Source organism: Morone saxatilis, unplaced genomic scaffold (genome assembly GCF_004916995.1).
Source record: "Morone saxatilis isolate NCDOM2014 unplaced genomic scaffold, NCSU_SB_2.0 Contig8, whole genome shotgun sequence".
Taxonomy (NCBI): Eukaryota; Metazoa; Chordata; class Actinopteri; family Moronidae; genus Morone; species Morone saxatilis.
In genome coordinates this window covers 27527346-27551391 of record NW_023340257.1, presented here as the reverse complement: position 1 = coordinate 27551391, position 24046 = coordinate 27527346, and the positions used below count along the sequence as shown (strand labels likewise).

General features: G+C 40.9%; 2 protein-coding genes across 5 annotated transcripts in view; both read right to left on the bottom strand.

Annotated features, from left to right (window-relative positions):
• Window positions 1-1305, bottom strand: part of il15l (interleukin 15, like) — a 9441-nt gene extending 8136 nt beyond the window's left edge. For 2 of the 4 annotated variants that reach the window (XM_035680741.1, XM_035680744.1), the window contains exon 1: window positions 1154-1302. The gene's annotated coding sequence lies outside the window, so the exon portion shown is untranslated. Of the gene's footprint in view, window positions 1-1153 lie in introns of all 4 variants that reach the window. The other 2 variants (XM_035680743.1, XM_035680742.1) reach the window with 2 other exon arrangements.
• Window positions 1306-2849: 1544 nt separating this feature from the next.
• The window catches only part of plekhg2 (pleckstrin homology domain containing, family G (with RhoGef domain) member 2), a 61023-nt gene continuing 39826 nt past the window's right edge, over window positions 2850-24046 (bottom strand). The window contains exons 9-22 of the mRNA XM_035679668.1: window positions 22920-23102; window positions 22593-22685; window positions 21797-21883; window positions 20550-20583; window positions 20130-20222; window positions 19021-19122; window positions 18812-18850; window positions 18143-18150; window positions 17445-17594; window positions 17216-17347; window positions 12587-14510; window positions 12047-12425; window positions 10493-11413; window positions 2850-7340 (exon numbers count right to left, since the gene is read on the bottom strand). Coding sequence (XP_035535561.1) covers window positions 4772-7340; window positions 10493-11413; window positions 12047-12425; window positions 12587-14510; window positions 17216-17347; window positions 17445-17594; window positions 18143-18150; window positions 18812-18850; window positions 19021-19122; window positions 20130-20222; window positions 20550-20583; window positions 21797-21883; window positions 22593-22685; window positions 22920-23102 — 6714 coding nt within the window. The 3' untranslated portion in view covers window positions 2850-4771. The remainder of the gene's footprint in view (window positions 7341-10492; window positions 11414-12046; window positions 12426-12586; window positions 14511-17215; window positions 17348-17444; window positions 17595-18142; window positions 18151-18811; window positions 18851-19020; window positions 19123-20129; window positions 20223-20549; window positions 20584-21796; window positions 21884-22592; window positions 22686-22919; window positions 23103-24046) is intronic.

Sequence of the window (24046 nt, the reverse complement as noted above, 5' to 3'; positions counted from 1 at the left end):
AAACACATTTTACTGTTTATCTGGAACACCAGATCCTGTGTGAGCAGGAGAGCAGCCAATGAGAGCAGCTCAACTCGCTTTACGTGACCTCCGCTGGCTGCAAAAAACGATGGTGGACGATAGGTTCACAGTTGGTACAGTTGGTATACTTTAGTACAAATGTTACGAACCGGCTCGTAAATTGAAGTATTTTATTAAAAGAAATCTGATTTCTTTACAAACAAAAATATTGAGGCAGAACGATAAAGAATGAGGGCCGGTGGATGCTGTTTAAATTAAATAAACTCTCAGAGCTTAAAACTAACATCCTGAAACAAAAACTAATATTTGATTGAGAAGCCTCAGAGTCTAATTTTACTTACCAAACAGCAGCTAAACTAGTTAGGGTATCATCAGCGTAACGTGTCAATATCTAATAATTGCTTTTATTAAAAGAAATTGTTCTGTAAATAGTTTTTCTAATAAATATAAAGCAGTAATTTTATAATTACTTTACAGATTTGTCACATTGTTTTACATTGCACATGTAAATTCACAGGAACATTTTATTAATATTTCCATGTATTGTGAGGAACATCTCAACCATTATTGGATGGATTTACATAAAATGTGGTTTGAGACGTTCATGTTTACACTCCTTATCTAGCACCAACATTTTAATTTGTCCAACAGACCTTTTTCGCAGCAGCCATTTTGACACTCATATTAGTAAGTAGCTGAATAGTTACACTTACTCACCATTCAGTGAGCTAACATTCACAATAGCAGCACCCTGACTCAGTTTGACTAACAAAACCTTATTTAGGTATCAGTATAACACCTGCGTTTACCCTACTATTCTATTCAAAAAGGCTTCTGTGAAAAAGGGTCTATACTTTGGTTTATGATCTGCAGAACTAATGAGCCTCAGCTGTACTTTGGATTCAGTGATAACTAGCAATCTGAGCAAGCTAGCATTGTTAGCATTGTAGAGCCTGACAGAGCTGCCAGCTATTAGTCACATTGTAGCACCACTGCTAACTGCTATCATGCCTTTGAGAAATATTTTCCCTTCTTATGCGTTTAAATCTGTTAAATATGTCTGTGAAGCAGCTCAGAGCTATAAACCAGCAGGAGCTTTCATCAAACTGAAGGAATAAAGATCAGTAGTTACCTTGAGAGATTTCCTGAGGACGGCTGCAGAGTGAGCTGCATGTGTCAGCGAACAAAAGGAGCCTAAAAATAGGGTCAAAGTCTACGCATCTGGTGTAAACCAAAACTGAAACTGAGCTGCCCTTATCACAAAGATTAAATACCTGCAAAGCATGACCTGATACAGAGCTGCAGCCTTTCAGAACATATCTGATTTCACAAAGCTCACAGCAGACATGTCATGACCAAAGATCCTAACAGCTGGTTGTCTGCCAGCTTCTACTGACCTCCGCTCGTCTGTGAAAAGAAGAAAGTAACAGCTCGCACACTGCAGGCCTCCAGTGTCCAGTTAATTACATAAAGGTGACGTTTAAAGCTGCTCTTCGTCAGACTCAAGTGACAAAATACCTTTTTCCACAGCAGCCAGGTAAACAGAGGTGGAACCAGCGATACTTAAGTAAGAAATTAAGTTTTGGGGTCAGTCGGTTTATGTTGGTTCTTCCTTTAATTTGTTAGAGTCTTGTTCCACGTGGCTGTTTAATGTGTATAAGATGGCGGTGTGGGCTCGGCACCTGCCCTCTTTAAGGCTGTGCATTCTCATTTAATTTCTCTTATCAGGGCCAGAGTCCTGCACGGTCACCTGGGGACAGTCACCTGGGGACGACCCAGCGTGGCACCACCGCCTCCTGGGCAACTCACTGGGGACAGTCACCTGGTGGGGACTGTGTGGAGTCAAACCGGGTAAAGTGACACAGATAAGGAAGACATGCACGTAGCTTACAGGACATTTTACTGTGAAGCCTTATGGAGATTGACTCACTGCTGGAGCCTTTAGTGGCCGTAAGAGGAACTGCAGGTTTTGTTACTTCAGTGTTGGATTTACTCTTTTTTTTTAACTGTAAACAAAACTGTAATTTTATGGTGTTTTTCTTTTCAAATACATGGAAATATTAATAAAATTCCCAAAATAGCCTGTGAATTTACATGTCTAATGCAAAATGAAAAATCCTAAATAATAAATAATCATAAAATGACTGCTTATTTAAATATAACATTATTTTTTTCACATAAAAAGATTAAAATACATTTGCAAATCTATAATTGTTTCACAGATATTTACTGTTTATTTAGTAGATTAAACTGTTAAATTCAAGTTCAATACTGTTAATTAATTTCTGAAATGATATAAAAATTAGTGACATTAACAGTTAAAAGTATTTATTGTGTAATTTTACACAGAAATGTTGAATAAATGTTGTTTCCTAGTGTATAAGCATTAGTAAACTGTCTAAATACAGTTTTTATCAGTGAAAACAGCAATAATTATAGTAATTTCACAGATAATTACTTTTATTACAGTTCTAGAACTTTTAAAATTCAGATTAAAATAAGAATAAGCAAATAATAACAGCACTCTGCTGTAAATGTAAGGCTGATTATTTCTATTATAGTTCATCTGTATTTATAGCTCATTGCATTGTTTTTATTGTGTAAATATCTTTAATTAAACATTAAAAAGACAAGAAATAACAAGATTGTATTTAAAATTAAAGCTGTATTTTAATTATAGAAAAAACAACTATTTTTATGAGTCAGTTATTTTCAGTTATTTTACAGAAATTCCTCAAACGTTGTTATTGTCACAGCTCTGTTAGCAGCATCAGTACATTGTTAGTTGGAGTAACAGAGTTAACAGTAAATAAAAAAGCATGAGTCACTTTGATTTTGCACCACATACCTTTATTTTCCGTACATCTCAATGATTCTATGAGGGTTACTGGATGAAGATTTAATATTGCCCTTTTTACCAGCTCCCAAAAACATTATGTTATCTCCAGTTTGTCACCAGCGCCCTGCAGATACCACAAGTCTCTTTAATTTATTTTTTATATTTGACCTCCAAATGGTTTGTGACACTACAACCTCAAGTTTAACAGCATTTTTGTTACTGTTAAAGGAAAGTGTTTAATTGCATTTAAAAACTGGGAGATAACATGAAATTGGATTTTAAAAACACTAATCCCATCTTTAAACTCATTTTTTTTTTCAAATACTTTGACAGAATCTGGTGTATAATCAGCAAGTCATTGTTTGAATGTGAAGGGACATTAAACCAGAATAAAAATTCAATGTAAACTGACCTGCTGGTTTTTTATTAACACTATAAGCCTTAAGCATTAGGGTTATCATCAACTGTTAACATATGAAAGAGTCGATACGTCACATGTGTATTGCCAAAACTACTACGAAGTTAAAACCTTTCATCGTATGCAAATATCCCGCAGAATTTTCCAACCGGTCGACTTTCTGTTACAACTTTTGAAAACCCAAGATACAAGGTTTCTGAAGGACACTGACAACAGGAAGGAGTCTAAAGTCAAAGAACCAACTGAGTACATCAATACAAACATAGCACTAAAAACACACAGATATTGGTTTGGTCTGAAGTTCAAGGAGAACCTCCCAGACACGTCATATCAGACACTCACACACCCAAATACACTCACACTTGATGCATGCACCCAAGAGCTGAGGACGCTGTGCAAAATACCGACATTACTTTAAGGATAATAAGTGCCAAAGAGAATAAGACTAACTTCATAAATAAACAATAAAATAAAACGAATAATAAAATGGTTAAAAAAGAAGATTATTAAAAACCACAGTTATCACCAACCTTAAACACTGGCCTCACATGGCCAGACACTGATGCTTGTTCAACAGAATATTTAAAAAAAAATAGAGAAACAACAAACAAACTTAACAAAATAGTAACAAAAATAATAATACATTAAGTAACTGTGATTGCATACAGCACTGGTTGGATACTGGACCTTCAACATGTCCACCAAATTAACAAAAATGGAACAATGCTTAAAGTTACAGATTGAATTTTACAAAAGTGTCTAAAAAAAGCTCCTCCAAGAAGTCATCACATCCATAGAAAGAGTTCAGAGTTCAGAAAGTGAACTGAGTAACTTCAAACAGGATCAATTGTGAGACCAGGAGTGTAATCGGATCATCTAGCTGTGGACATTCAGGGTTTTGGGTGCTTATCCAGCAAGATCACAGCTCATTTCCATTTTTAACCTTTATTTTTTATTTATTTTTTACAATATAAGGATGAATTCGCATCCGTTCAAAGTTATTAGCCCAGACTGAAAAATACGAGCCCATGTGCAGGTAGAATTCTCATTCTTGAAAGGTTGTCTGTTTAATGCTTTGGTATGAAGCTTTTCCAGAAGCCACCAAGATTCAATTTATAGTCCGCATTACATCGGACCCCAAACGCATCCCATCCCACTGAGGGGAGTTTCCTAAAATCAGTGTCGAGTAGGCTTGACAACATTCATTATGTCCCTCAGATGTGACCTTATTCCCAAGTTGAAGAACGATTTGAGAAAGATCCTTTTCTACATGGGGGACTCGAGGGGTTCATGGTTCACGACAAGCCAGGCAATATCTCTGGAGTTTCTGGTCCACTGAATAGAAACCAGATCCACCATCCGATGTACACTTTGTGTTTGGGGCAAATTCACAAGTGCACATCTTTTCTAATACCTCTTCTCTTTCCGTCACCATTTCTGCGTGGCCCCTTCTTGTCTTGTAAAGCCATAAAAGGAAGACTTCTCACTTTCTCTCATAGTCTGTTATAGTTCTGAGGAAGAGGGGAAGGAAGGTGCGACAGTCCGTTGATGCTTACTCTTCTCGTCAACTGCCCCTGTCCTGGTCCTCCAGCTCCGGCTCCGGCTCCACCCTGCAGGGTTTGGGTCAGGCTAACTTGGGCTGTGCTGAAGGAAGTTATTCTGCCGCTTCCAGCTATCTGGAGGTTGACCGTAGTAGCATAACTGGTCTTCTGGTTCCCCTGTTTGGTAGGAGATGACTGGGCAAAGGGTAGTGGCAATGAGGTTGCAGGCAAGGGGGAAGGGACTGAGGGTATGGGAGGTGTTGTGGCAGCGATTTGGACCTGAGACTGTGCTTTTACTTGGGATTGGTAATTGTGGTGCTGGTATGGGGCAAGTGGAGGCGAGATCATGCCTGAGGAAGGGAGAACCACACATGAGGTGGTGAGGTTTTGTTCACGGGAGGGCCGGGCAACATAGGCACAGATAAGTTGACTACGACAACTGCCCTCTTCTAGCTCTGGGTCTCCCCATTCTGTCTGGCTGTCTGTTGGACAAGGTGACGAGGCAATGATGGTGGAAGTAGCACTTGTATCAAGGCCATCAGTTCCATTATATTTGTTTGAAAGCTCTCGTACATCTGGCCAGGGCACACTGGTGAAATGCTGCCCCCCATGGGTGCCCTTCCCTGGGGTAAGCCTGCTAGGTGAGAGTGGGGACTGAAGCCCGGCTCGAGGGCTGAGGCAGGACGGTGAGCTGCTGAATGAGGACCATCCGCTCCTTGGACTGGTTGGACAGGACTCCTGCTGGTCAAAGGACCCTCGGCCACTACCACTAAAACCAAGGGACCTGCGACTGCTGTCTGCCCATGAGCGGCGTGCTCCACTAGAGTTGCTCCGGGCCGGGCTAGGGGGTCTGTCTGCTAGGTTGGAGGAGAAAGACCTACGGAGGGTTTGAGAGGTTGTTTGGGATGCAGGAGGACAGGGGGTAGAAGGGGAGGAGGCTCTGGAACTACGCAGAGGGATCAAAGAAGAAGAGGCAGTGGGGAAAGAGGCATTCTCCAGTGTTGGTGAGCCTAATGAGGACGAAAACGACGGAGAGGGAGAGCACAAAGTGTATCTAGGGTTTCTAGGTTGAGGTGCTGCAACATTATTTGTCCAAACATTTACTGATACACCAATAGGAGGCGGGGAGAGGATCCGAGGGCTTAGACATGTGGAAGACTGCCCAAATGCTGAACCTGCTGAAGAGGCCCTGGGTAGCTCCAAAGTGAGGCCTAGTGGGTTATGGGAACTTGCACATCCTACCCGTGTGCTCCGGGGGTTGGGAGGTTTGTTTGCCATGGGGGAGGAGTAGTTATGTTGAGGAGGTGGGGAGGTCAGGCGAGTAAATGAGGCAGGGATTGGAGAGGGAGATGGGGACTGGACTCGTGAGCTAGGTTCTGAAGCCGAAAAAGGCCGAGCTACGCGGTTGTGTGACCCCGACCAGAAAGTATCATGGGTCTGTTGCATTACTATGGCGTTACTGCTACCGTTCGCTAATGGCGCCCTCTGGGGACTTACTGTCCAACCCCCATTACTGACGGCACGGTTAATGCTACAGCTACCAGCTAAGCTAACGTTGTTATTGTTGTTTGCATTGTGTGATGAGTCTGTTTTGGAGTGAAGGAATGAGTGACGAGGGGAAGGGGAAGGAGAGTGGGGAGGCTGATGGGCCAGACTCAAAGATGGGGAAGGAGAGCTTTGGAAAAAAGTGGGAGGTGACATGAGAGACGCAGAAGGGCAAGAGGACCAGAGAGAAGATGGCGGACACCTTGGATGTTGGTACCCATCTTTAGTGCACCCCAGTTGGGAATATGCAGGTGTGCTGGAGCCCTGCTGACTACTAGGAGGGAGTTTAGGTGAAGGGGAGCGCCGTCGTAGATGAGAAGAGGGGCTTTGGGGTACTGTGTTTGTGGGTGGGGCTTGTTGCAGGGCAGTGCTCTTTCTTGCAATACTTTGACTGATGGACTGGCTGATACAGGAGGCGGCGAAGGATCTGGTAAACGCAGAGGAAGAAGCAATGGGGGAAGAGCATGGAGGAGAGCGGAGAGAAGAAGACGGTGTAGGGGACGAAGGAGGACCTGCTCTTATGGATGAAGATCTCCCAGAAGAAGAGGAAGAGGGAGTAAAAGCAGAGGAGGATGTAGGAGAGGAAGCAGGGGGAGCTTGCATTGAGGAACCCTTCCCAGAGGAGGGAGTAGGAGATAAACAGGGAAGAGCCCTGGAGACAGGGTTCAGGGAGGTATCTTCAGCTGAGACAGGGGTGGGAGAAGATCCAGGAACAATCCTGAATGGTGAGGAACAAGGAGGTGTTTGAACAGAGGAGGAGGAAGAGGAAGGAGAAGCTTGAACAGGAGAAGGGGCATGGTGTCTGAGGGTGGGTCTGAAGGCTGAGGGAGCGGTGGTGAGGCTTATGTCCTGGCCATGGATGGCACTGGCTGGGTTAGGTCTCTCCACCAGGCTGGATGTCTCCAAGGAGGGACTGGAAGATGGGCAACTGCCTGAAACGGGCAGGCTGGTGGGGGATCCCTGCTCATCTGGTTCCCTGGAAATGACAGAGAAGTGCAGATTTAGAAAGGAAATCTTTAAACAGTCCATTCGACAAGGGGAAGGGGGGAATCTCAGACTCCACCTAGCAATCCATCTAGAGTACATATCTATCTGGCTGCAAGTATCTCAACAATCACAGTTCCTCTGGCTAGATATAAAACAATACGAATGCCAAGATTTATCAATGAAAGACCTCCCTTTCCTTACCTGTTTCAAAAACACATTTATTGCAGCGATTCTGACAGTCCAAACTCACCCCAATATGGCACAATCCTGACTTTCAGATGCAAAATAAACCACTATCATTTAACACACCCTACTAGCCGATCGCACCGCAATAGAAAGACAAATAGCATTAAAAAACAATCAAATCGATTTCACATCTGCTGAATTGAATGAATCTGCTCATTTTTGACTAATACCTACCAATACTGTTACTACTTCTACTACTATTATATAATATTAGCATATACTATTATTAATATAAGCAGTGTCATTATTACCATTACAGCCATTGTTAATATGATTAATGTTATTGATATTATTATTACATAAAGAAAAGAAAAGAAACAAGCAGCTGTTGGTCTTTATCCGGATGGTGTTTGATGATTTCTTACCACAAAAGAGGAACATGCCCTGACACTACTAGCCCAAAAAAGAACAACTACGAGGGGAGTTTGACTATTTATAATCGCGGTGAAGAGTTTTTCGGCAGAAAAACGTGCCAATTGGAAAAACTTGTAGGTGACTAACAGAACGGGGCCTCCTGCTAATGAAATACAGGTTTCATCATCGCTGTAAACGGTGCCAAGACTTCCCAAAATTTCTGAAAGTACCATTGCAGTCATTCACCAAGAGTGCGATATGTTGCAACCCAGTGATCAGCGGCTTTCGGGCACGTGATGGATCCCTTTGTAAAAATCATAAACAGACATCCGTCCAAAAGCGAAACAGCACCGGCATATTCAAGGTGCTATTGGAGGAGATGTCCTGAATATGGTGACCTGCTGCTACACACCGAAATCCGATGGCTCAGCAGAGGACGAGTTTTACTTCGTTTTTTCTCACTTTTGGGTGAAATCAAAGAGTTCATGCAGTCAAAAGGCGAAGAGTTAAAAAAAGGCGAATGTTGAAACATTGTGTTCAATTCAGTGTGCTCATGAAATGTAACAGATATAATTTTGTTAAAAATGACGCAGATTTGGTCATTAGTTAAAAATGTGAAAGTTGATTGTTCTTAAACATTTTCTTTAAACATAACTTGTTCAAACATGGTGCAACATAGTTCATGATTTGTTAAAAGTGTTTGTTAGTGAAAATGGGACATTTTTCCTATGAAATGTTGTAGAAGTGATCATCTGAAAATTTAAACAATTGCTGAGATTAATAGAAATAAAGTGTTGAATATTGATATTATCTGTTTCCCACCTTGTTAAGTCATTGTTGATAATTATTGTGAGAAATTAACGTGATCAGTGTCTTCACATAGATGAGGATCATTAATCATTAATAATCATATATAACTAAAGGCAAACTGAGCAAATTTGTGTATCAAACTGGTAGCCCTTCGTATGACTCAGTACCAATGAAGTAGCTCTCAGTTTCAAATAGGTTGGTGACCCCTGCTCTAGACTGTCTGTGAAGAGTCTGGAAAACTCAGTACAAGGGTTCAATTCCCTAGGAAGAGTTCGTTCAAATACAACGCGAAAAAATCACAGAACAAAATCACTAAATCCAAAATGGCCGACTTCCTGTTAAGTTTGGGGTCAAAAAGGCTTTTTTGCTTGTCTGATCATGATACACATGTATACTAATTTTCATACATGTCGGTCGTACATGTCTTGGGGCTGATTCTGGGTGGCATGGCTAAGCCATTTTGCGACGCCCATGTACGGGAACAATAGAATACTTTTCACTACCACTGAATTTTGTGCAAAGTTTCATGAGTTTTCAAGCATGTTACAGCCTCCAAAAATGCTATTCATTTGGTAATTAAAAAAATAATAGTAGCTCGAGCAGTTTCAGTTTTTCAGTGAGTTACTAGGTAGGGTAGGTAGGTACGTAGGTAGGTAGGTAGTCCTAAGTAGGGCTAAAGTGAGGCCTAGGGGTTTATAGGAACTCCTCCTACCCATGTGCTTCGGGGTCGACTGAGGTTGTCTCTGCTAAGACGTCATGGAGTCATGGCTCCAAAAGGGGGAAAGGGAACGCATTGTCCTCTGAGTTTCATTACTGCCTCTATTACATCTTGAATTTGCATTTTACAATAACATATATCTGATTTATGTAGAACTCTTGTTAGTGCTAAAATCTAACAGTTTTTATGTGCAGTATATCCTAGTGTAGCTGTGATTATAAAAGATGTCATCTATAATGAAATGGATCGGGGGGGGGCCCAAAATAAACAGAACCACAGCTGCTGCTCTCAACTTCTATGCTGCTGTTTGTGATTTCAGTAACATAATTTCCCACCAGCTTGGCAGAATCCTAACCTTGCTTTACGGCCACACACATACAGTTTAAGTGTGAGTTGAGGTGAAGTGTTTGAAGGCAAATTTCCTGCCAATAACAAGCAAGGTCACATTCCACACTGTACTGTAATATTCTCTGGCATGTACCAAGTCCTAACACTTCCGAAAAGCCCTTAGGCCCATTCTTCAACACATGTCCTGGCTAAAACTTTTCTTTTCCACAAAAATCAATTAATTCACAGTCTGATTAGATGGTCACAGGTTTTTATATTTAGCATTGATGTATAAAAGGTGACAAAATGTGAATTGAAACAAGTTTGCACAAGAGCCAAAAGGTCAAAAGAATGGGCCACGCTTCATTCGGACAGCCCAGATGTTTATTTTAAACTCAAACTGAAGTGATTGACGGGATTTTGCGTCGGAGTTAATTTTAGGCCAGGACAGGCTCCGCTGACGACAGGATTAAGGATCAGGTTTATATAGATTGAGTTGAAAATCTATCTTCTTTTTTTAAAGATTATATATGTTATTGCCTTTATTAGACAAAGGCAGCCAAAGACAGGTAAGGACCACTACCAGGGTGCTCCTTGAACATCTACCATCTCTCCCCTGATAGTAAACAGATGTTAAGAAACAGTTGTGGGTAGTGATTATTGTTTTTAATCTGCCCCAGACATACCTATGTTCACATGGAGAGGTGTTATTGGTATTCCTGGTGTTAGACAGAGCCCATTTTCCCATTGTAGTGGGTAGGTCTGGCGGCCTCTGGCTGGTGAATGTTGGTAGACAGTCTACAGACTGCACCGATGGAGGGCGAGGTTGGGTAAGATTTGAGTTTTGAGCTGATGACCAGGGAGTTGGAGCTGCCCGTCCTCTTGCTTTTTGATCCTCTGGGGTTTCTGTGACTGTATGACTAGAAACCTGCGAGGGGTCAAAGGTCATGTGTGAAGGCTGATTCAGGGTTGGTGGAACTACAAGTTCTCCTGGGGATTTGTAACAAGCTGGGTCTCCTGAAAAGATTACTGCTGAACCTTGTAGAATCATCCTGGGTTGTGATGAAGAGTAATTCAAATCATTCTTTGTTTCATTTAGTTTCGTCTGCTCGTTTGGGGGCTCATCTTTCTTTCCAGAAGTTGTGGCACCTCCGTCCACCACGTAAAGTGTTTCCTCATGGACCTGCTCTCCAGCCAGTCCTGGGTGAGGCATTGCAGATCTGTGGGACTCTGTTGGAGCCTGGCTCTGTATAGCTGCTACCATCAATACCAGCTCTCCTGGGGTTGCCGCTCCATCCATGGGTCCTGTGCAAACCAAGTATTCAGTCCCTGCATGAACACTCTGAACATCTTTGATTAACGTGTCTTTCTTGTCAGTATGTCCTGTGGAAATGTTGTATTCTGATACAACTTTATCCTGTATATCGTGTGCAGCTGGTATATCCTGCTTATATTTATCATGCTCATCTCCATCTTTGGAAATCTCCCACTGTGGTATGCTGTGAGCAAACAGATTAGACTCAGAGTGTGCTGGCTGGGTAATGATGTTTACAGATGTTGAGTCTTCCCTAACTGCATAAAATGAATCTCCACCACACAGTTCCGACCTGCAGAGAACCAGGAAGAGAATAAAACAAACCTTTAGGATACAAGTCCAGACAGAAAGAAGCAATGGGTTAGATTCCTGCTGGAAAATTACTGAACTCACTTTCTTGTTTCTAGTTTTGCAGATGAAGACCATGTAAACATGTGCAACGTCTCATATTTACCAACAAAAATTATAGCTAAAGATAACGCAAGACAATTCCCTGATGTTCTGTTTTAAAGTTGCTGTAAACTATTGCAACGTTGTGGAAAAACAAATTAAAGTCATTGATTTCCTTCCTACTAACACCATGACTGAGGCTGTTGCATCCAAGTCTGTTGTGCTTAAAGAATGAAGGTGAGTTAAGATTAAATATACATATACAGTAACGTAGAGAGGAAGCATGCTTTCTTGTTGGTATTCCAGATTTCACTGGAACAAGTTGTCTTCAATTTTTAATGAACTATATACAAAAAAAAACATGATTTTTTTCAAAATGTTGAAAATCAGCATTTTAGGCTGCAATATTTCCCTAAAAAGGCCACAAATCCTGGAAGGGGACTGATTTATCATCTTAACATCATACATTTTTATTCCTTCCTTTACTTTCTTGTTTGTCATATACTGCCAATTCCTGTAAATATTATCCACTCACCCCTCTCTTTTCTCTGTCTCTTCAGAATCTGAATAAAGTTCCCTGTTTTGGTTCAAGGCTTTATCTCTCCCTGTGGATGACGTAGAGCGGTAGTCCTTGACCTCAGTGACTCTGCAATCCGAGGTCATGGAAGCCATAGAAGCCGAGGACGAGGCAGCAGAGGGGTACCCGAAGTTGGAGCTATTAGCTTGGGCCTGACTGGATGATGGATTTTCCCCACTGGGGTCTTTTTCTTTGGTCAAGGCTGTGATGAAGTCCCTGGGTCTGGAGAGGGTGAATCCATTTGTCTGGTGCTGACAGGCTGGAGTCAGTTGCTCTTTGACAAACATGTGACCAAACAGTAGAGGCTCACAGGGTGCTGCCACTGCCTCCTGGAAATCTATAACAGAAAACAAATGATACCTCATTAATGGATTATAGCTAACCACAAAGTAATAAGCTGTTATTATAGCAGAAAGGCTTAAAGGTCCAACAACTATGCCGAGCCCAGATAAAATCTCTATAAAACCCCAACTCATTAAAGAAGTTTTACAAACATACCATTTGTCAGACTCTCTGCTCTCTTTATTATCCTCTCCTCCTGGATCCTTTGGTCCTCCCGGCTCATGGTTTGGGTCTGGTACTGGGTGTAAGTTTTGGTCTGGTTCTGGATTTGGTAATGTGTCTTTTCCTGACTGCACGTCTGGGTTTTAGTTTGGGACTGTGATAGCTGCTTGGTCTGTGTTACGGTTTGGTTCTGAACTTTGGTCTCTGTGTGTTGATTGTTCTTCAATTCTGTTTGCTCTCGGGACTCAGTTTGGGTCCGAGGTTGAACTTGACTTTTAGTTTGGGCGTGATTTGAATGTCCCGACAGTCTACCTGAACTCCATGATGGGTTCCGTACGGTGCTGGCCCTCTTCTGATGCAGTGGGACCTTCATGGTGCTGGCTTTGGCACTGTACATCTGGGCCAATGTTTGGACCTTACTCAGAATACGCTCTGAGTTTTCCATCAGCATGGGGTCCACCACAGGGCTGGCCTCAAAAAACCCGATACCGGCTACGTCTGATCCCATTCCCTCAAACAATGCCCGGTTTGCAGAGACAATTCTGGAGTGATGGGACCACCGACCCACTTTTATCTGACTGGGAAAACCCTCAAGATTCGCACTGGTCTTACCCAGGTCTCTGTGTTTGGTTCTAGCCCAAGAGGTTTTGGTCTGACATTGTTCTTTTGGTGGCAGAGGTGTAGAGGGTTCTTTGTGACTTCCATTTGGTTCAGCTAGACCTGCTTGGTTAGCTTCATGCCCATTCATAGCAGCTTGGTTTCCAGCACTGGTTTTGGTCGTTTCATTGCTGCACTTGTACTGTTTGGTAATAGATGCTCCCTCTTCTTGCTGCCCAGTAGACACAACACTTGCCTCCTGCTCCTGCTTTTCCTCCAGTCTTTCCTCCAGTGGTCCTTTGCAGACCTTTCCATGTTCATCCTGTATCTCAACCTCTTCTCCAACAGGCCTGTTTGAGTTCGACTGCAGATTCAGACCCACTTGGTTTGGGGTCTCCTTGTCCTGCATGACGGTAGAGATTGGTGACATGCTTGAGCCCTCTGCATCAGAATCCAAGGAGCTGATTGGTTTATCTGGCTGTCCTTCACTCTCTGCATTTTCTAGGAGTGGGGTTGGGGGACAGATTGGACTAGTGGGGGAATGGGGCTCTGTCTCTTGATCAGTCTCTCTATCAGTTGTTTCATACTTAGGACGACCGCTCTCTGGCTCCCCCGGCTGTCCGCCCACATCGAAGCGTGATACAGAATCCTTCACCAAGCCAGATGGGATTTGTGAGAAACTGTTTCTCCTTGTTAATGCGGCTCCTTCTCCCTGTTCATCTTCCTCCGTTGCCTCGTCCTCTTCGGCCTCGGCTGCCGCCTCATAATAACTCCTGATCTTTTCGATGATCTTCTTGTCACGTTTGGTGAGGTGAGAGCCTCTCGTGGGTGGCTGGCGTTTCTTAATGGGATGAAGGGAATCAGGATTTAGGGAGGAAGTGGTGGCCTCAGTGTTCACCTCTTCCCTATGACAACTACTGCTGTTCTCTCTTCCTTCCTCTGCTGAGATGGAGGGATGAAGATCTGATATTGGGGCATTGATGATGCTCTCTCCCTCTTCTTCATCTCTTGGTTTCTTCTCAGCTTTCTCTTTTTCTACGACATCTCCTTGGGTCTCTTCATCTACCTCCACACCCTTTTCCACTTGACTTGTTGCATCTGAAATTTCTTTAAATTCACCTTCAAGTCCATTTTCCTCTCCAGAGTCAGCGGTCTGACTTTGAATGATGCTGTCGTTCTCCATCTCTGCTCTTTCCTGCTCCTGTTGCATTGTGGGTCTTTGCTCTGGGCTGGAGGGGTAGGCGACTGGGGGCAGTGGACAGGTGAAGTTGTCCTGGTTAGATGGAGGCTGACTCTCTCTGGGCTGATCCATGACCTGCTCCTGAAAAGAAAGGTAAGACAATTATTCTACTATGAACTCTGGTATGAATAATAGTTTATTTATCTGTAGCATTAAGAGACCTTTTGGAAAACACCCATCTGTACAAATATAAAACATCTTGACAATTAATGGCAAACAATTAATTTTTGGTCCTAAGATGATGAGTCCTGATGGTTTTGGTGTCCCACTGATGGTAACACAAGTGCTATCATCGGGCATACATATCAGGATATATCACCAAACAGGGGATTTCCATTAAATTTGCTGAGCCCATTCTCTACATGTTTTAGTCCCACGACTGATAAGAGTATGAGAACAACAAAATTGTTCTATTTGTATAAAAATTTGGTGTTTAAAGTACATGACAGACTCTAGTGCAGGGCAGTCTTCAACTGGTGAGTCACAGACCCACCAAAGCTTCCCTTCCGGCTCGCAGAACAACCTCTGATGAAAATCAAAATGAGTATCTATTAAATTACTGCAAATTAATTAATTAATAAACATTTCTTACTTATGAAGCATTAGACGCCAACACTATTACACAGAAATAGACAAGATGTTAAGATTTTTGTGTCTTACAAGTATGTGGGAATCATAAATCTTTCAAAGGAACGCAGATATGTTGAAAGCAGTGTCAGTTTTGTCTGAGGAATCTAGTTAAGTTCCAGGTTGATCCCTGATGTTTTATAATTCATTCACTAACTAAATCTGTTTTTATGTTTTCATGTATCTGCTTGTATGTTTCTCTCAACCTCAGATGGAAAACTATTATCAATAACGAATAAAGTCAGAAGTAAATCTCATCAGAGCTGTGCAACAAACGTGTTAAAGGAGTCAGAATCCCCCAAAACTAACATATATACATTCTCTGTCATATCTTTTTACACAAGACTGTTTCTCCACAGAGACATTCCCTGCAGGACTGATTACTGTAATGTTCTGCTTTCTGAATAATATAACTCAATCACAATCACTTCAAAACTCAGCTGCACGTGTATTGACGAGGTCCAGAAAGAGAGCACACATTACACCGATCTTAAAGTCTCTGCACTGGCTACCTGTGTGCTTCAGAATCCATTTCAAGACCCTTTTATTGGTTTCTAAAGCTCTTAATGGTTACTTATTTATCAGATTTGCTTTTAGCCTATCAACCCAATGTTTAAATGGCCAATTATTGATTGATTGATTGAGATCTGTGCAGTGGTGCCATACAAGCTATCTTGTCCTGAATGTGAAAAAGAGGAGATGGTGTTTGATCCTAAGTCAGTGGGCGATCTGAGGGTGGTGCTGTTGACAGTTTCTGCTCTAGATTGCAACAGCAGATGTTCATTGTCATCTTGCACGCACCTATGAATATTATGACAACAATTTATGAGCAGTCCATCATCAGACTGGCACAGAAACCCAAAATCTCCATCCAGAGTTCCAGCAGAGGTTCAGAGCTGGAACAAGAACTGTAGTATGCTGACCGTGAGGCTTGTGCACGATGTTGCTGTATGTCCAAGAAGCTGAGTTTGTTTTTTTTAATGATAGCAGCAGTATTCTCTAAGGTATGTCATCTTCTGTGGAATTGCAGGGCCGAGCCCAAAACATGTTTCCCTACGGAGACATTGGAATGTAATCTAATCTATTGCTTTATGTCTTTATTAAGAAGCTGATGTTTTTCCACACCCTGTATTCTGGGAGCTGCAGTATTAAACCACATTTATCACCACTACTAATAACTGCAGCTGCATTACTGTGTCAAAACCGGTTAAAGTACATTAATATTTCATTAGGACTGCATTATTAGATTATTTTAACCAGCACTCATCCACCACTAGGGGGGTCACAAGGCTTTCTTGAGTTTAAGGGGTGTAAGAAAACTTAAAAAATACACAGTAGGCCAGTATCTCAGTGTTTCACTCCTTTATGTGAAGAAAACTAAACAACATTTTTAAAGTTTATGTTATTAATTAAGATGTAAGAGCTGAACACTGTATCTGATAAACAGCCTCGTCCTGCATAAGAAAAACAACCAAAGAGCTGAATGAACAGCCAAGCCTCAATTAAACACTGAATCTGTCAACATATAAACCACTCATTCCATTATGATGTTAAACATTTAACAAATACATAATACAGACAGAGAATTGTATAAAAAGTTCTTAAAAATATCAGTAAAACTCATCTCTCACGCAATATTCACAGGAAATACATTGAATATAATATAAAATGTCTATAAAATATGTCCCTCAGTCAAAAAATACTAAATGATAATTTAGTTTTTTTTTTTCACACCCAACAGTGTCTTTCTTAATCCAGCTGAACCTTCGTTCTAGCAGGGCTTAAGTAGAACTGCAAGTATATATATATAAAGGTTGAACTGTTGAAACATTGGGATTCTGCTCTGACCTGGAGAGGTTAACAGAGTTTATTTTTTAAACCGTGGATTTTTGTTCACTCTCCCCTACTAACCGTCTATGATATTACTCTATATTTATACAGAAGAGGAAGAGAGGAAGTCGGAAAATATGTGACTGATATTGATTCCAGCTGTTTCAGCCCTGATCAACCAAACTCCAGTTAGACAACAAGCATTTTAAATGATGTTGTTATTTCAGCATCATTTTGATCCGTTTATTGACATTAAATCACAGAAACCTCTGTTTATTTTAGGCTCATCAGAGTGTTCTATGTCTCATAGAGTTGTGTTTTTTTCTCACCGTTGTGTCAGTGTGGATGGCGGTGAGTCCCTCTCTGGCTCTGCTCTGGTTGATGAACTCAAGGATCTCTTCTGTGATGGACAGCGTGGGAGGAGGGCTGAGGGCGGTCAACTCCTCCTCTTCCTCTTCCTCCTCATTCAAACAGAATGGAAAAGTCATTTTTTTACATCTTTCTAATATACTCCTATCTTCAGATTGAAATAAATGTATGTATATGCCCCTCTCGTACCTCTTCCTCTTGGCTTGGTCGCAGCTGTGGCGTCAGGCCCAGTTCGGATCTCTCGGCCTCCACCTCGATGACGGAGGATGCGAGCGTGCTGCTGCTGCCCGCGGAGCCCAGACTGTCGGCCTGGCAGAGCTCGCCCTCGCTGCCGGCCTGCTGCAGGAACAACATCAGACACACAGTCAATGAGGACATGTTACACCTCGCTGGCTCATGTTTGTGTCGGCTCATTGTCTGAACCCAACAATTTATTTAACTGACTCCCAACGCAGGTTCTTGATTAAGTTTTTTTGTTTTTTCCGTTGTCTCTGTATATTTCAACAATATTTTGAGTTAAGAGAACTTATATGGTTTTACAGTGTAACTAAACTGACAATGACAATTTTATTTACTTTTCTTGCTGTTGAAATGGGTGTTTCAGGGAGAATTTGTTATTTAAAATTTTTAATAATACATATATATTTTATATATAATAATAATAATAATAATAAAAAGTGTAATTAATAAACTGAATAAGGTGGAAATAGAAGATAAAATGGAAAAATAGTATTGATTATAGTTTTAGACAAGAGTTTTCAATATTCTGTTCCCCAAAAAATATAATAATATAATAACTATACTATAATAATTTAAGTAATAATATTATAAGCAGGTTGTGAGGCCATATATGGGAGGAGCATGAAGGTGCTGAGAGGTGGTTTTACCTTCAGAGCTGCAGGAGTGTCCGAGCGAAGGGAACGAAGGGCGGGAGCAGAGAGACAGACAGAGACAGAGTTATTATGGATGTGACTATTGTTTAACAGTTGGCATCCATACAAGTAAAATACAGTAATGTTAAAACAGTCTCTGATGTGTTGTTTTAACAATTAAGTAGGTCTGACTGTTGGGGCTGCTGGCCACAACCAAACCTAAAAGTAGCGTCGGTAAAAGCAGTAAATTAACTTTAATAACAATGAAGCAGCAATAATTTTCTTCTGTGAGAACTCACTGAAACATCCAATGGTGTCCTTTGAGATGTTGCCTAATTAAGGCTGATTTATTCTACAAAGCCTAACCCTTATTAAAGAAAATTGTATTAAATGGTGTTTTTACTGTGCAGCCAAATGTTCATGGCTTAAAAATAATGACCAAATATTTGACCTATGACCCCAAAACTGCAGATCCTGCACCCAGTCTTTGTATAAACAGATATATAGTGCAACATACATTTAGTGAACTGTTATCATTATTTTGTTGTGTAAGAACAAGCAAGACTGAGGTTTGAACGTAAAACAGACACTTAAAACTTAATTTTCAGTTGTAAATCAATTCTGAGTGCGGTTTGGCTTCGTAGGGCAGAATAAATCAGGCTTCAGGGTGGATGTGTGCCTCACCGTTGGGGTGGAACGCTGCTTCGATGTCTTTAGCTGGAGCTGGAAAAGAAAGCAAAGACTTTATTTAATCTGCTGGCACTGGATTAAAGCAGTTTTTCTTCTCAGGAGCAAATAAGCATCTGCATATGAAGGAAGAATTAAAAGTCTGCGCTGTGGATTTGTGGTCCCTGAGAGTCCTGTGAGTCTTTAGATGAACTGTCTCCGTCTACCTGACTGTCTCCTGGTGCGTCTGTACGGCAGGTTTCCCTCCAGCAGCAGCGGCAAACCCTTCCTGGACTTCTCAGGTGTGTACATCAGCAGCTCTGGAGGCTCTGGAGGGACAAACAAAAAGGTTAAATATTAGATTTAAAACATTAATATATCAGCTAACCAGCTATCCTCTATATAAAGATTCAGAGTCACATGGTGTCTCACTCCATCTGCCTGTGTTGTATCGCAGCCTCTCTGTGGTTTGTTTCCACAGCCGGTTAAACTGCTGTTTTTATTTTTAAATCGGTGAATTAAGGATTTGTTTCCACCAAACCAGAGTTGGTGACTGTTGGAAACACTAACAGAGAGTGAACAGAAACAGTTTTATTCTGTTTCTGTTCACTTTAATGAAGTTATAATGATCAGAAGGTAAAATTACTGTTTTTGTCTCTGGAGTCTGGTGGGTGGTAGCTTCCATTGTTTTAGAGATGCTGGTTTCTGGTGCGACATCCAGCAGGAAGTGAATTCTGTATAATAACCTTTAAAAGGTTTAACGTTCTTCTACGACTACGTTCATCTGCATTTATAGCTTTTATATGACACAGCTTCTTAAACAAACCTCTTACTTTGTTTACTCTACAGAAACCTACAGAGCTTTATATGAAACTTTTATGGATATTTTCTGTAAAGATAAGAGTTATTGTTTGCGATATTTCATTCATAAAGAGAATAATGACATAAATAATTATTTTATACTTTATTTTGAAGATTCCTACAGGTTTGCTTTAAAGTAAAGTCACTGATTGGTTCATTTTTGGATAACGAGACTTTATTTTGCTTTAAAATAGGTTAAGAAATAAGATCGGTGCTATTAAACAAATAAGGAGGACATAATGAGTTTGTTAGAGACTATTTTCAGTGGCGGATGAATCCACATTTGGTGCTCTAGTGAGTATTTGGGGCAGTATAAATAAACTACATTGTGTTCATGCTAATGAAGCAACAGTGTGCCTCAATTATGTGTTTTTAATAGTTTTTGAACAACAGTGGAGCTCTACGGCTCAGGGAAGGAATATACGGAAACTTGACGCTGTGTGATGTTTTTATCTGGAGTAAAAAGACGACTAACCCTGACCTGATTGACGTCTGCCTCTGTGATAGCCGTGGATGTCATCCAATCGCGAAGAGGACTTCTTCAGGTTGTCCTGGTCGAACTGAGGAGCTGAAATAGTGAAGTGATGTCAACACTGTCTGGCACGAGCTAGAAACAGCTATTCAGAGTTAATTAATTCATGGATAACTGGCAAGAAGAACAATATATAACAGTAAAAGCTGACAGAAATATGTGTGTGTGTGTGTGGTTGTGTGGACTCTGACTTAGTCTACGTTTGGGGACACAGAATAAACACCAACTAATTGGGGATGGCTTGTCCAAATGAGGACCCAATTTGGAAAGAGCTGATTTTTGGGACTTTTGGGCCTGTAGTAGTTTGGGTCCCCAAAAGTGATATAAGTTAGACTATGAGTGTGTGTGTGTGTGTGAACTTACATTGACAGAAGTTGTCTCCCAGGACCTGCCTCGCCTGGAAAGAATAATACTCGGTGAGTCATCGGGGCATAAAACATTCTTACGTCAGTTAAACTCGAGGTTGATAAGAGACAGAAGATAAACGACTGAATCTTCAGAACCAGTCCGACTTTATGAAGCTGAAAATAACAACGATAAGAAGAACGCTGCTTCTTCAAAATGAACTTTCTGACAGTCAGCGTCTGTTTCTGTTTAACACTCAGTAATAAAACTGAATCCTCCTGGTGACCCGTCCTAATGCATGATGGGAAAGGAGTCCATTGTTACCCTGAAACAGATCTCTGAGAGCAAGCAGTACTTTTACTGCTGTAGAGGAATAAATGCACAGAAGTACGAACAGTATGCATAAGATTACAGCTGGGATCTTTCACAGATTTGACTTTTATGTGGAAATAAAAATAAATAATAATAATTTTGAAATAAAAATGTACATGTGTATCTGGATATTGTCATTTGTAATGGTTCTGTGTTTGTTACCTGCCTCAGATGTAAATAACTCCTGCATGTTTACCTTATATTAATGTTCATTAACGTGTTCTGTCCCGATCAAATATACAAATAAAATAAATAAACAGTGTGAAACATATGAACAGAATAGCCATTGGTCCAACAATTCGGTTGCTGCTTATAAACAAATTCATAAAGAAAATGTTTTGTATTATGTAAGTAGAAAGCATTCAGAGAAAGAAAAAAAGGAAAAGGTCATTCCAAAATATTCTAAAACTAAAGTATGTTTTGGTTTCCATATACAACAGTATTGATTAATCAGTTTATTATTCGTTTAGTGATTGGTTTTGATTTTGGTGACAGGTCCAACTAATAAGTGTTTTAAGTGCAGTGAAGAGATTGTGTGAACAACCAGCAGGTGGCAGCAAAGACCAACAGAAAACTCCAACTGCAACTACGAGTATTATTACTAATACTACTTCTAATACTGATGCTACTACAACCCATATTGTTATTTTTAAAAGTGCTACAGCTGCTGTACTACTACAATTATTACTACAACTTCTACCAGTACTGCTAATATAGTTACTGGTACTTCTATACTGCAGGAATCCTGTTCTCCCTGCTGGTACTAATACAACAACTAGTATATAGTTGATGCCACGACTGCAAGAAAAACTCTTGTTGCTCCTCCATCCTTCCCTCCCTCCTTCCCTCCTCAATCTTTCCCTCCCTCCCTCCCTCCTTCCTTTCCTCCTTACCTTCTGTGGTAGAGAAGCAGGATGGTTTTCTACGATCAGTCTCTTGAGGTAGTGCACCCACAGTCTCTTCTCCTCCTGGTTCTTTGTCTGCAGTAATGATTTAAATATTAAACATATAATATGAACAACAGTAGGTACATAAGGTACTCAGACGTAGTTTTCATGCACTCTCGATACAATATGTTGTATATTTGTTTAATTCAAGTCATTTTTATCTCTTCTATTAGTTGAGGGACTCCGCAATGCCTGAGAGAAATATTGGTCATTATTTCATCTTCCTGCGCTGTAACATTGATACATAAGATCGATCATAGGATGTTAATCAGCTGATGACTCAGACATCCGATTCTTGAAGTTCACTTGAACCAAGAATGAGACATTGGTCTGAAATTCCTACCTACTTTAATCAAATTTCCAGCTACTTATGAGCAACACATTAAGATGGCTTTTATGTTAAATATACATGTTACAATATACATTTACTAATCAGTAAAACTACCCCGATACTTCTCTATGGCAGCGTAACTTCTTGTTAGTTGAGCAGGTAGACAGAGAAAAAGTTTGGGGAGTTTTTTAAGCAACTTTTACAACATTTAATTTGTTAAAATCAGAAAGTGGGAAACATCTGATGAAAATAAAACAAAGTACCCAAAAATAAGTAATTGGATTTGGTCTGAAAACATTAATATTGGTTCATCCCTACCTACCCAACTGAACAACCCCAGAGTGGGTTCAGTGGATCACTACTCCACTATAATAACTAATGAAGTGATATCAGAGAGGTACCAACACTCACCTGGACGGTGTGCTGCTGTTTGGGAATCGTCTGATCTGACACTTTGAAACACAGAGGATCCTTCAGAGTCTCGACCAGCAGCAGATTACAACACTGCAGCAGAGAGACAAACATGAGTTGAAACACTTATATAGGTCACAGAGCTGCTCAGAACGAGGGTTAATGACACCAAAGCTGAAGATTGTGTCTGATTTTCCTTAAATTTGTTTGTTTTTATGATGATAAATCAAGGGTCAGTCGCATTTAGGCCACCGTAGGTCGATAAAGTTTGGGTTTTAGTAATCAGAATGTCCATATTAACAAATAAAAATGTGTTGTCAGACGTACGAATATGTGTGTGCTGTAGACAAACTGCTCCAGCCTCTTTTTGGCGATCAGCAGCATCTTATCGAACAGGAAGAAGGCTCTCTCCTTCTTCACCCTGTGGACCTTGAACGAACCCTCCAGAACCAGCTCACCGAACCCACTGAGGTCTGGCCCACTCCAGTTCACCAGCAGGGACTCAATTTCCTGTGAGGAGAAGGAAGAGGACATGAAAGGTCAGAGGTTAACCAGAGAGAAGCTTTGATGGCACACATATTTAATCCAGAGGGTTTCCTGAAGCTTTGAGGTGATGAAGAAAGCTCTAAACCAGCAAGTACCTTCAAAGAACTGAACCTCAATCAATCCAATCAATCAGAGGCTCAAGTTATTTGATATAAAACAAATTTCACAGTTAATTAAATCAGATTTATAATTGTGATAAGCCACTAAAGAACAGATCTGTATGATTGGTTCTTGCAACCATTGGAGACCCTCCTTTTTCTGTGTGTAGGTCAAAGTTTATTGGATTAACATGTTCAATTTTCCCTAAAAAACACTGATTTCTGTCTGTTCTGAGTGTCTGTCGTTGTGTAACACAGTTTAAAGGTCACCAAAGGTCAACAGAAAGATTTGCCGTCCTCTCTCCTTTCAGAGTATTTCACTTTCACAACATTACTGGAGGTATTTTAGGGGTTCAGGAGAAACACGAAAGAGTTTTTGTGAAAAATAAAACAGTCTCTTTAAACCACCTCCTCCATCTGTGAATGTTTCACCTCCGGTCTCAGCTGCTTAGAGGTCAGAGGTCAGCACCTGTGCATTTCCCTTCACCTTGAGGGGTTAAAGTTTGTGAAGATGTGTCGGTCAGCTGCAGCCGGTGAGTCAGCTCCTCCGCTGTACGACAGTCACCCAGCTGCAGAGACGACCTTCGACCTCACACAACCAGCTGGATGTAGAAACGTAAGCTAGGATATCACAGACCCAACGGCATTAAAACTGCACTAAAGCTTAAAGGTTATATTTAAACGAGATTTAAAACAATATAGCAGCAAACAGCGATTAGCTCCATAAAGATATTTAGTCAAACTTTAGAGTTTTATTCTGTTTCTGTCCACTTTGAATGAAGTTACGATGATCTGAAGGTAAAATTAGTG